The sequence below is a fragment of the Gossypium hirsutum genome, chromosome D09 (genome assembly GCF_007990345.1).
Source record: "Gossypium hirsutum isolate 1008001.06 chromosome D09, Gossypium_hirsutum_v2.1, whole genome shotgun sequence".
NCBI classification, from domain to species: Eukaryota; Viridiplantae; Streptophyta; class Magnoliopsida; order Malvales; family Malvaceae; genus Gossypium; species Gossypium hirsutum.
The window spans coordinates 30,547,651-30,562,040 of NC_053445.1; the positions used below are offsets into that span (position 1 = coordinate 30,547,651).

Genomic DNA, 14,390 nt, shown 5'->3' on the forward strand with positions numbered 1-14,390 from the left:
ATCCAGCCACATGAATTAAATGGGCTCCTTTGGTTTAATTCTTACATGATGATCCACCTATTAAAATAAAATTAGACATATAGCTTAAATATTTTACAATTTGGGTCACTTTGATAATTTGGCCTGATATTCAATTAAATTACTTTCTAAACTTCAGGATGGACTTGTAGACATCTTAATGGGCCATTTTTCAAGAACTTGGTCTAGTGATCCGTTTACTCTCGAAATTGGCTCGTTCAAGCTCGTACATGAAATCCAATGTTCATTGGTTGCAAGATTCGGTTTCTTGGACCAAGATTTTCAAGATTTGAAATCTTGATTTTCTTGATTCTTGAAGGTGTTCGAAACAACAAAATTGGACCAATATTCGGTTTCTTGATTTTCTTGAGAACAAGAAAGTGAATCTTGATTTTCTTTTTTGGTCATGTGCGCAACTAGGGGCTTGGTAACAAAATCTTGGATGGTCCCATTCAATTTTGCTTGGATTTGCTTAGCTTTCAACCTCGTTATTGGGCATTGAGGAAATTTGAGCCCATCACATTCATGAGCCTGATTGTGGGCCTTGCGACTCCTTTCACTTTCGTTATTGCGTTGTAACATTTTAGTCACTAAACCGTTAATTGCCATTAACGATGTAATTGTCAGTTGACGTGGCACGTTAAATCATCATTTCAAAAGAATAAAAATAAAATTATTCAAAACGAAAAAAATATGAGGATCGATTGTATAAATTAACCTAAAAATTTTATTTGAAATGATGATTTAACGTGCTACATCAACTTATCGTTATACCGTTAACAGTAATTAATGGCTCAGTAGCTAAAATATTATAACATGATAACATAAATAACTAAAACATAATATTTCAAATATAAATGACTAAAATATAACTAAAATAAAATAAAATAAAAATCACTATATTAATAATTTAGTCGAAAGATAATGAATTAATATGAGCAATTCATTTATGAAATAGGAGCGAAAGTTGGCATACCTACGTAATGTATGACTTTAGAGGTGAACTGACGTTATTGGATGGTTGACAGGTGACAGCCGAATTTCCCTATCAATTTGCAGCACATAATGATTTGAGTCATGTCTATCCATTGTTTTTCATTAAGAGAAATACGACTTTAAATCTAATCATGTAGTTAAGCAATCTATTGTTTATGGTCGGGTTTTTTACAATAATATCATAAAAAAATAAAAATAACCAAAATATTATAAATTTTTTTATTTACCAAAATATATATAAAAAACAAAAAGCCAAAAAAAACTTGCAAAAAGCTGAAAAAGCTGATCAGGCCAATGGCATTGGCGGCACCAATGGTGCCAAACCCATTGGCAGCACCAATGCCATAATAGGGGGGTCAGTGGTGGGGGAAGGAGAGGGAAAGAAAGAAAGAAAGGAAGGAAGGAAGAAAGGAGAGGAAAGAAAGAAAAAGAAGGAAAGAAAAGGAAATGAGAAGAGAAAAAAATGAAAGAAGAAGAAGAAAAGGAGAAGAAAAAGAAAGAAAAAGAAGGAAAGAAAAGGAAAAGAGAAGAGAAAAAAAGAAGAAGAAGAGGGAAGGAAGGAAGGAAGGAAAAAAAAAGAAAAAAAAGGTAATTTTTTTATAAATTTAATTTTTTGTAATATTTGCGTGTTAAAAATTTATGTTATGTACATTGTAAGTATTTTATTATTTTATTTAGCATATATATTTTATGAAATATATTTAGAATGAAAAAATTAATGGTATGTACATTGTATGTTGAATAGGGATTTTTTTTATAAAATTTACTTAGGAAGTTGAAATTAATGTCCATCTCATTACGGAGTCTGCTTGACTGTGGACGACCCATTGGATTCCTCCGTAGCCCTCTGTTTGGAAGAAGCTCGAAAGTCATCGGCGGCACCTCCCACATAGATAGGTCTGGCAGGACGGGGAACTCATTCTCCCAGACACGCAATGTGCACTCCAGCGTGTACACATCATCGACATATTGTTCAGCATCAAGGTTGACTTTAGCACACGCTGCCACGATATGCGCACAGGGATAATGAAGTGTTTCGAACCTCCTGCACTCGCACCGTCTATTCCGGAGATCAACTCCATATGACCTAGTTGGTATACCAGGTCGACGACTGATGGTCTCAGTAACTCGAAATGTTTCCAGTCGTCGTGAATATATTTCCACGTTCATTAACCTCGCTAACCGACGATTTACGACCATTGCATCCCTGACATGTTCGACAAACACATGTCCCGCCTGAATCTGGTCGACTTGTTGCTGACCGATTCTTGGCATCAAAGTAGCCAGCCTGTAGAAAGTAGCAGAAAATACCGATGCAATCGGAAGATGACGTGTTTTCAACAAGACAGCGTTGATCCCCTCCACTAAGTTTGTGGCCATTTGGCCATAACGAAAGCCCTCGTCAAAACTTTGAGCCCACTGCCACGGCTCCATTGTGCCCAATCATTGTCGGAAAGATATGTTTGTCTGCCCCTCCATGTCACTCTCAAGTCGGATCATTCTTTGCCGGAAAATATGTGGCTCTAACTCGTACGCTACATACGTATTAAGGAAAAATAAGTTCTAGTAAGTCGATAACATCAAACATTACAACTTATATTGAAAAGATAAGGTTATCATTTACCCATTGCCACGACTTGTCTCTTCCAGTCTGCATTCTTATAATCTTTATGGAAGTTAGACGCAATGTGACGAATGCAGTAAACGGATCTCCACGGCACACCGGAACGCCTAATAGCTGCAATTAAACCCTTCCCTCTATCGGAGATGATGCAAATGTTATCATTCCTAATAACATACCTCCGCAGATTTGTGAGGAAGAATTCCCAAGACTCCATGTTCTCTTTATCTACGATAGCAAATGCTATCGGGAGTACGTTTCTGTTACTGTCTTTAGCAACTACAACAAGTAGGATCTATGAATATTTTCCATACAGCCAGGTCCCATCCACCTGCACAAGTAGCTTGCAGTGGGAAATGCCCGCTCACATGGATCGAACGTCTAGAACATCCGATGAAAAATCCTCTTTGTCGGCTGTAACTGGTCATTTGGGCTGTAATATGGCCTTGTCTGCAACTCAATCACAGTCCTTAGTACGTACTCCCACATAGCAGCTATCCAACCTTGAAGCTCATTATACGACGAATCGTAATCCCCATATAGTTGCTCCATCGCCATCTGTTTAGCTATCCATGCCTTCCGATATGAGACTCGATACTGGAATCGTGCTTGCATTTTGGCAATCAGTACCGAAACTTTAATGGTCGACATGTCCTTCACCATTGGCATGATACACGTACAAATAGTTTTCGAATCAAGTTTTCCATGATTTTCTGTCATACGTGTTGATGTGCATGTATGAGGACCAACAAATTTTTGTATCTCCCACATCTTAGAACTTCTAATGAATGCAGCTCGTACCCGCCAATTGCAGCCTTCCGTTGCCTTCCAACACTCCCCAACATATATTGTCGGAGTAGACACAGAGACTTTATAATCCACTGATATGTTCATGCTGTACCGTTTAATGGCATATATGCACTCTTCTTTACAGCTGAATCTCTGGCCTATGAATAACTCCTCATCATCAGATGTTATGGCCAGCCCGCGAGGATGAACTATTTCAGGGTACTCCGGGAACTCAGCTACATACGCTGCGTCGGGGTCTATGAGCGACATGTGTGGTCTAGGATTATTGTGTATCAAAATACGCCGCATCTGCTCCCCGACCGAAAAAGTGTTAATGCCTTTATCATCAATATCATCAGGTACATCGTCTACATCGGGATCACCGTCACTATCGACCTCTTCATCCCAATGATCGCCACCACCTTCTTCGCCAGCACATTCTTCTTTACCACCAACCATATCAACATCGGGTGTAATATTCAGGTCGATACCGATCCCACCCATAGTTGATTCACTATCAACATATGATATTGGAGCCACCATCCACGGTTCTTCAGCCCCGTCTTCTTCATCAGATGCATTAACATCTTCATTTTGCTCAATACCGACTAACTCAGCAAATAAGTGAATCGGTGCATTCTTCTCACTCCCATTCCCACAGTAGAGATCGACCATTGTCTCCACGTCTTCGTCGTCTACAAATTCCATTTCGACGAATTTGACCGGATTTGTCGAAACTGGAAACTTGTAGAAAATTTTTGATATCCTTCTCCCACAATGTCTAAGAATTTTTGCATTAATCCTTGCCTTCATTTCATCGAACGATACATTTCTATTAAATCTCATTGCTATTTGTTGTCGACATTCAAATACACATCCAACACTTGTTGTCAAGATGACTCCATCGAAATAAACGCATACAAGAAACTTAGCATCCATCTTCAATATTTAATATGTCAAAAAAAAAACAAAATCTCATAAAAATTCTCGAACGGTAAATAAATTACTAATCCTAATAACTAACACAATAATAATATTAATAATTTTATACTCAAAATAATACACACTAAAATTATTAATTAGGGTTTTACTAAAAATAATAACTAACTAACTATAATAATACTAGTTTTTTACTAACAATAATACTACTAAGTTACATCTTAATACATTAATAACATCTTAATACTAACAACAACAACAGTAATAATAATAATAATAATAATAATAATAATAATAATAATAATAATAATACTAACTAAAACTATCAATTTGAGTTTTATTAATCTTAATAACTAACCTAAAACAAAAAATATTACAAAATATACAAAACAATAACAACAATATAATCATTTTTTTTTTAAAAAAATACCTTCTTTTTCTCTTCTCTTTCTCTCTTTTTATCTTCTTTTCCACAGCACCTCTTTTTCTTCTTTTTTTCTTCTAATTTTTTTCCCTTCAGCTGGGCAGAGGTCGTGTTTATAACACGAGTAGTGCCGCCAATGCCTTTGGCACCATTGGTGCCGCCAATGGTTTTGGCACCTTTGGTGCCGCCAATGCCATTGGCCTAATCAGGCTTTTTGCAGCTTTTTGCAGTTTTGTTTTTTTTTTTTGTTTTTTTGTTTCTTTTTTTTGATATATTTTGGTAAATAATAAAAATAATTATAATATTTTGATAAATAAAAAAATTATAATATTTTGATTATTTATTATTATTTTTATAATATTATTGTAAAAAACCCTTTATGGTCTGACCAAATTAAATTTGTAATTATTTAATCAAGGTAAAACCCTCATGCTCAATCAAAAAGTCAAACGCTTAGAAAGCAAAGTCTGTTTCGTGCACTCAACCCATCAATTTGTATTATAATAGTACCCAAACCTCTCTTTTAGTATTATTATTAAGACTTGTAACAAAATTGTTTTTAAGCACAGTTGGTCTTGGGATTTTATCTTTTATTTCAGTCAAGAATTGCATACACTTTGTAAAAGGAAAATTTTGAAAGAATGAGAAGTATGAAATTTAATCATCTTCGCTTTTAGTAGAGTTTAAATCCCTGACTTATAACATATAAGACTTGTGTGTTTCCCGTAAGTAGTGACCTATATACCATGTGTAGGGATTCAAACCCCACTAAAAGTGAAGACGCTCATTTCCTCTTAATAAATGGTCGTACATCCATGTATAATTTATTTCGTTGAGACTTTTTTTTTCTGTGAACTGTACATGTCTCTCAATAGAAATAAAAAATAAAATCTCAACATCATCTAAAAACAATATCAATCATTATTAAAAAATTAATTAATTACAACACTTTAAAAATCGACCCAATAATAATATATGAAAATAAGGGGTGGGTTACCCATCTCAAGATCTAAATTTTAAATTTCTTAAATATCTATTAAAGAAACGCATAGGTTGAAAACAAGAAAATAATTAAATACCAGAATTTAAAAATTAAATTTACTAAATATTGATTTAAAAAATAAAAAGTACGTTATTAAATATTAAAATTAAAATTTACAGAGAATAACTTTAGATATTATTAAGGGTTGAAAGAAAGGGACACCTAAACAATATGGAGTAATCAATCGAATATAATATTTTCACCAAATTGATTGAAAACAACAAGCATAATAATTTATTTACTCCTTCAATTTTATAAAATAAAAAAATCATTTTAATCATTTTTTTAGCCTTTAAATTTGTATTTTTTTATCAATTCACCTCAAAATCGAAAGAAAGTCAACATTTGTTAATTTTGCTAATGCGGCATACACATGAATTTCCATGTGAATGATACATCATCATTTAATTAATTTTTTTAATTTTAAAAATTCAAAAAAAATTATAAAAAATATTTTAAAAATTCAAAAAAATTAAAAAGTGTAAAATATTTGTTAATATTATTAAATTTTAAAAAATTAGTTAAATATTGATGTGTCATCCAGGTGGTAATCCATGTATATGCCACATCAGCAAAGCTAACAAACATTAATTTTTTAATCTATTTTAAGGTAAATTGACAAAAAAATACAAGTTTAAGAGTTAAAAAAAGAAAAAAATAAACGAAGGACTAAAGTGACTTTTTTGTAAAGTTAAAGGGCCAAATAAGAGATTATGCCCAAAGAAAATGGAGAAAGAAAAATTCGAACATGTTGCAATAACTAAGTCAAAGGCCATCAAATTTAGATTAATTGGATTGAGCACAATCCTACTAGGCTAGTAGGCCTATAAATTAATAAGTTTAAATCACTGTTTATTTGTTTGCTTTTTAAATTTATTAGTGTGTAATTTGTATAATTTAGTAATTGAGTTTCACACTTCTTTCTAATGTAATATCTATATTATTTTATGGTTCAATGTGATATTTATATTTGACAAAAATCATATATTTTGATATCTAATGGTAACGGTGTTAATTTTTTAGTGTTTGATTCGGGTTTTAGTGTTGATTTGATAAAAATACATAATTAACTAATAATGTTAGCAATTAAATTTCACCAAATCAACCTTAAAATTAGACTGTATTTGACAAATTAAACACAAAATTAAATAGACTCACGACTAACTCTAATTTTATTCTATTAACAAAATCATGAAAAATTCGAACCTAATAATATTAGTAATTAACTTTTATCAAATAAACCCTAAAGCTCAAATTAAATACTAAGAAGTTAACATGATTATCTTTGGGTGCCAAAATATATAACTTTTATTAAATACAAGTACCAAATTGGACCAAAAAGTAACACATATATCACATTAAGAAAAAGTGTCAAACTCAGGTATCAAATGATATATTAAAATATTTTATCAATTATATTAATAAATATATAATTACATGTGTTCACGAACATGCTCGTGAACATGTTCAACTATATGTTCACAAACAATTAAAAATCTAATTAGGAATAATAAAAAACATAAATATTTTTTAAATATAAAGTAATAAAAAATATTTATAATTATATTATAAATAAATACAAGTAATACACAAGCAATAGTAATATTGTTAATTATACTAGAGTTAAGTAAAAGAGTTTTGAATAAATATAAAGAATTTAAATAAATCAAATATATTTTGTTTAAATAGCTTAAATTAAAGTTATGTTTGATAAATTGAAAAATTAAGTGGTGAATTTAAGTTATAAAATATGTTCGGTACTTTATTTAAAATTAAATAATAAATATAATTATATTATTTGATAAAGAATAATATAATCTACAACCGAATAAAATAAAATAACAATTGAATTTATTATCTATTGTAGTTGTAAATCGCTATATTTGGAAATGGGGAGAGATTGTGGGAGGTTCTCAAGTAAAATTTTAAAAATGTATTTTGTATAATTTTTTTAAGTTTTTAAAATTATGATTAAATTGAGAAAAATTGTAATGTTAAGGGTTAATATTTTTAAAAAATTATGACTAGATTGAGACGATGTGTAAAAGTCAAGAGATAAACAAATTATTAGACTAATTTTTGAACTACTACATCACCCTTTCGTCAAACACTTAATAGAACTTAATGAAAAAGGACAAAGAACCTAATTAATTGGGTGATCGTTTTAAAACATTTGATAATTGAGTGTAAAAAAGAATTAATCATAATTGAGGGCATTACTTAAAAAAGAGAGAGAACAGAATGAGCAAATCTATTTAGTCACAAGGCATTTTGTTTTATCAATGAATGAAGTTGACTTACAAAAATGTCAAAAATTCATGATGTGCTTGATTTCATCACCTATCACTTCTATTGCAAGTAATGAATATATTTTTGTATAAAAAGAAATAGATTTTATTTACCATGTGTTTATTTATTTATAATTAAACTGTAATATCTCAAATTTTTAGTTTTTAAGTGTTATATATCAATGATCACCAAGTCGAAATTCAGATGAGATTTGAGTCGCCTACCTGCAACTTGGATAGGCCCCACCAGGTAGACATGCGCGAGGCGTACAACGAGAGGACAACAGGGGTAGCTCGCAATATCGGCTTGCACATGCCAAGGAGAGTCCGCAGTTTTAGTTCGCCATACCTAAGGAGCTTGCGTGTGGGGGATCGTGAAGTCTGGCAAGCGACCCAAAATCATATACGTGTCTAGCATGCCCGAAATAGGCTCAGAGTGTTAGTCCTATGAATAGTGGGATCGAGTCCATGAACAGTGGAGTCAAATCATGAACAACGATGATATGTATAAATACTCAAATGTTCCCTTTAATAGGACATGAGATAAAAATTACTCAACACTAAGAAAGACCAAATATTTTAAGGTGAAATAAGTATTTGGACAAAAAGTATGAATAATGAAATTTGCTAAAGATTAAATCGAAAATTTATAGAAGTTGGAAGACTAAAAATGTAACTTTACCATTTTAGGAAAGGTGAAATCAAGTGAATAATTTTTCACATTGATGAGTTTTTCATCTGTAAGAGTTCACTTTCATCGTGTATGAGAATTTACATTGATGATTTATTCTCATCGGTATCTTTTTACTCAAAAAGTTAAAAAAAATTTGCAAAATATAAAAATAAAAATAAAAATTGTGAGAAAGAAGAGCATTTATTTTACATTTATTTTTTTTATTCTTCTGTAATTACAATTAAAAATGAATTTTTAATCATTAGATTCCTCAAAATATTTAAATTTATTCAAAATTAAAATGAAGGTGATTGTGTTAGATATAAATGGTTTTAGGTTAAATTATGGCTATGATTATTTTATTATTTTTAATTTAAGATTTATTATTTACGTTTTAATTTAACATAATTAGCCCTTATATTTTTATAGTATCATTAATTAATTCAAATAATTGATACCCTTAGCAATCAATATCATAATGCTGAGGTAGAATATATATATATATATATGTATTCTAACCTATCATGTATAGATCGTATTTTTTCTGTGTGCGCGTGCATGCCACATGATATAAAGTGTTTTAAACAAAAAATAATTTATTATTTTAATCGAAATAGTTGAGGACAATAGCTATTTGAGCTAATTAAGTAAATAATATCAAATTAAAATATAAATATTAAATCTCAAATGTGATCAAAATTAAAAATTTACAGTTATTTACAATAGTAATGAAAAAAAGGAAAGAGCAGTGAAATGTGTGGAAGGGTATAGATTAAATCTCAAATGTGATTATAGTAGAAAGATGAAAATTGAAAATTTATCTTATCAGACAAGGGCAAAAGAAAAAGAAGTAGTGAAAAAATGTTGAGCCTTCCTTTTATATATAGAAATATATAAAAAATTAAATATCAGATGCAATGATAGTAAACAGATCAAAATTAAAAATTTAGCAGAGAAATATGGGATGTAGGAAGGCTTCCTTTGATATACAAGTATAGATGCTTAATATCTTAATGGTGAGGATGAGAAGAGGGTTGACTTGAGAAATAAATAAATAAAAATAGAATAGAAAGAGTTTATCCTTGATTAGATGCCATAGCATGTGCAGTTTAAAAGCCCACTACCTTTCTCACATCTTTGCATTCACCTCTCTTTCCATTCTTCACTGCAATACTGTTTGAAGGGAAACAGGTCAGTCTTATAAGTTTCCATATATATTATGCCATTAATAATCCCAATTAAAACTAGCTATTGCACTGCTACTTCAATTTTATTTAACTTTTTCTATTTTTCATAATTATTTATGTTTACCATCTCTATCCCAAAACTAGTATGGTATTATCCCAAAATTTATATATTTTCTAATTAATTTAATAAAACTTTTATTACTTAATTTAAATTTTGGTCAGGTGGAACCAACCCAAGTAAAAAGGCCTATCATATATGTTACAAAACTATAAATATTTGGGCTCCTAATATCATTTATGTCTGATTTTGACTCATAAAGTCCTACCATTTTGTCTCACAAATCTGGAAATTTTAAGGTGGTAGAGTTGTTGATGGTACATATGGGCTCGAATTGTATTTTTTCTCTTTCATTTAAAAATAGTAAATTAGGTTTTATACATTAAATCAAAGAGTAAACTAGTTATTCTGTTAAAAATTTCATTCATTTCTTCTATTAAAAATTGGTCTCTATACGTTGACATGAAGTATACATGGCATGCAATATGTAAGTGTCTGATCATTCTCTTAATCACACAAGTTTTTAACAATAGAAATTGATGAAAATTTTAATTGAAAGGACTAATTTGTTCTTTAATATAACGTGTATGGACTAATTTATTCAGTTTTTATTAAAAAGAATAAATATAATTTAACTCTTTGTATAAAGACTTTCATAATACTTTTATTGAAAGATTTAACTTATGTAATCACATGGCCTGAACAGAAGCTATCTTGTTTAAATTTGAATTTAAGGGTCGAATATGAGAATGTCTATGTCATAGATATAAATATATTTATTATTTTATATTTAAAAAGGTTTTAATCATATATTTTAGGTATATCCAAATATGGGTTGGATACAAAGTTTTGAATAAAGATTAATTTAAAAAGAAATAGTACTATAATAATAAATTTAGCCTCTAATATTTTTTTGTCTTTTTTATCATAATTATTTTCTTGGATTATTTTAGCTCTTAAAATTTAAAATTTAGTCAAATTAATTTTTAACTAAAAAACTGACGAATTATTAAAATTTTAATGGTATTGATATGACAGTTCACACGTACTTTATTTGAAAATTTTAAATTATATTTATGTATAATTTGAATTTTTATGAAATGCGCGTGGGTACCATGTGATTATCATTAAAATTTTAATGGTCCAACTAACTTTTTTGTTAAACTATAATTTGATTAAATTATGAGAGTTAGGCACCAAAATGATCTAAAGAAAAGTAGGGCAAAAAAATAAATATTGAAGGTTAAATTTATTATTATGCTTTTATATAAATGTTAAAATATGCTATTAGTTTTGTACTTTGATAAAATTTGAGATTTAGTGAACCAGGCCTAATAGTCAGGATGTTCATCGCCCTAAGTGTGTCTTGAGTTTGAGTCGTGCTAGTCGCATTGCTGTTAAGGTTTTGCCTTCCTCTTATAATTCTCCAAAAAAAAAAAAAGAAATTTAGTCATTGTACTTAAAGGGTTAAAAATTAAACTTTCCTACTCAGTACACACATTAAAATCGTAAATATTTCTGTCAAAGTTTGTGAGGTTAGAATTTTGATTTGGTCATGAGATATGATTAAGAGAAAATAAAGGACGAAAAAGGGTATAGGGAGTAACCCGGTGACTATCAACGTTGACCTAAGTAGTTTTATTATTATTTCTCCTTTTGTTGAAGAAGTTAAAAGGTGTTCATTATTTGATTTAGAATTTAATTGAGTGAGTTACATTATTTTCGATCAACACTGGTCAACGGTTTTATTATGGATTAATTAGATTGAATCAAATAAACATAACGCTTTTGTATATTAATAAAATCTATTTGCTCAGAAATATTTTTTATTTGAATTATAAAAATATATAAATTTAATGTAATTACTTTTCGTTATTTGGAATTTTCAATGATAAAATTAATCAAAACAATTTAATTACGACACTCATCTACTTAAAAAAAAATCAAATGATATTTTATTTTAAATGTTAAAATAAAAAGAGGAAAAAACCAGTAAACCAACAAGTCTAAAGGTGATGCGGCCCCTGCTTCTTTGTAACTCATCCGTTTTCTGTTGATGAGACCCGCATCTGATAATGACTTGTTGATTATTATTGTTATTATTATTATACTAAGTTGAGACCCTGATTTTGCAAGGTGCAGCCATGGCTAGAGAACAGTTAGCAGTGCTGAATGCACTCGATGCAGCCAAGACTCAGTGGTATCATTTCACCGCCATTGTTATCGCAGGGATGGGATTTTTCACCGATGCTTACGATCTCTTTTGTATCTCATTGGTCACCAAATTACTCGGTCGTATATATTACCATGTCGATGGTGCACCCAAGCCCGGTTCCCTACCTCCCAACGTTGCTGCCGCTGTCAACGGTGTTGCTTTAGTCGGCACATTAGTTGGCCAACTGTTTTTCGGGTGGCTCGGCGACAAAATGGGCCGGAAAAAAGTCTATGGTCTCACTTTGATCCTCATGGTTGTTTCCTCTATTGCCTCTGGCTTGTCATTTGGAAGCAGTGCTAAAGGTGTTATAGCTACCCTTTGTTTCTTCCGGTTTTGGCTCGGTTTCGGCATTGGTGGTGACTACCCTCTTTCGGCTACGATTATGTCCGAATACGCCAACAAAAAAACTCGCGGAGCGTTTATCGCGGCGGTATTCGCAATGCAAGGGTTCGGGATTTTAGGTGGTGGTATTGTGGGACTTATTGTGTCTGCTGCATTTGACCATGCATACAAGGCACCTGCTTATTCAGTGGATGCGGCAGCCTCGACTGTGCCACAGGCTGACTATGTTTGGCGCATAATTTTGATGTTCGGTGCAATCCCGGCTGCTCTTACTTACTATTGGAGAATGAAGATGCCAGAAACCGCTCGGTTTACTGCCCTTGTTGCAAAGAAAGCAAAACAGGCTGCGGCGGACATGTCGAAAGTGTTGAATATGGATCTCGAAGCCGAGGAAGATAAGGTCATAAAGATAGCGACAGATCGAACAAATTCCTTCGGCTTGTTCTCCAGGGAATTCTTGAAACGCCACGGACTTCATTTGCTGGGAACTACAACCACTTGGTTCTTATTAGACATTGCATTTTACAGCCAAAACCTATTCCAAAAGGACATCTTCTCCGTCATTGGATGGATTCCTAAGGCCGCAAGCATGAATGCGATCCACGAAGTGTACAAGATCGCCAGAGCTCAAACATTGATCGCTCTATGCAGTACGGTTCCGGGGTACTGGTTCACGGTGGCATTGATCGATATCATGGGAAGATTTGCGATTCAATTGATGGGATTTTTCTTCATGACCGTCTTCATGTTTGCTCTTGCAATTCCATACCATCATTGGACATTGGAACCTAATAGAATTGGGTGTGTGATCATGTATTCGCTCACCTTCTTTTTTGCCAATTTTGGACCCAATGCTACAACATTTGTTGTGCCAGCTGAGATCTTCCCTTCAAGATTGCGATCAACGTGTCACGGAATATCGGCTGCCGCTGGGAAAGCCGGGGCCATCGTCGGGGCATTTGGATTCTTATATGCGGCTCAAAGCACTGATCCGGCCAAGACCGATGCTGGCTACCCACCAGGCATCGGTGTCCGATACTCACTTATCATGCTCGGGGTCATCAATTTCTTTGGAATGCTATTCACTCTACTGGTGCCAGAATCAAAGGGCAAATCACTTGAGGAACTAACAGGTGAAAATGGAGATGAAAATGATGAAAAACAGATTCAAATGGATCCTTCAAGGACTGTTCCCATCTGATTTTCACCACTAATTTGAAGTTCTTATCAAGTTTCATATTGTTTCCTAGTTACTTTTGTATCTTTTTCTTGTTGGTTTTATGTTCAACTATATGTACATTGTGTGTATGTTTGCTTTCACTCGGGTCATCGGGGTATGTTTAATTTCTTTTAATTTTCATATAGTTGAATGGTTCTTGGAAGAATATATCTCTATACTTGTATCTAGGGCGGTTCGACTTATTCATATAATTACAATTGAATCGTACCAAATTCTCTTTCGAATAGGTCCTGAAAAGAGAAGGAAAACTAAAATACCACCAGGCGTCTATTATTGAATTCACCCGACTTGATAGTACCCATTTTTGAAATGTCCACTACTAAAATCACGAAATGAGTAAGTCGCCAACCTCTAAAATGGACCATGTAATATGCTTTATCCATTAGACTATAGGGGCATTTTACATGTATATATATATTGAATATAATATTGTGTATTGATTTTTATTTTTTATTTATGATATTTCATGTTTGATACTAAATTTTTAAATAAATAAATATATGTTTCGTTGTATGGCAAGTAATAATTGTCAATCTAATCTGAATTCAAGATATAAGT

The 14,390-nt window shown here is 31.7% G+C and overlaps 1 protein-coding gene across 1 annotated transcript; it reads left to right on the top strand.

Annotated features, from left to right (window-relative positions):
* Positions 1-9,875: 9,875 nt before the first annotated feature.
* On the top strand, positions 9,876-14,052 carry LOC107944528 (inorganic phosphate transporter 1-4). The gene is made up of 2 exons (XM_041100298.1): positions 9,876-9,981; positions 12,178-14,052. Exon 2 carries the CDS (start codon positions 12,180-12,182, stop codon positions 13,791-13,793), a length of 1,614 nt encoding a protein of 537 aa, XP_040956232.1. The 5' UTR covers positions 9,876-9,981; positions 12,178-12,179; the 3' UTR covers positions 13,794-14,052.
* Positions 14,053-14,390: the final 338 nt, after the last annotated feature.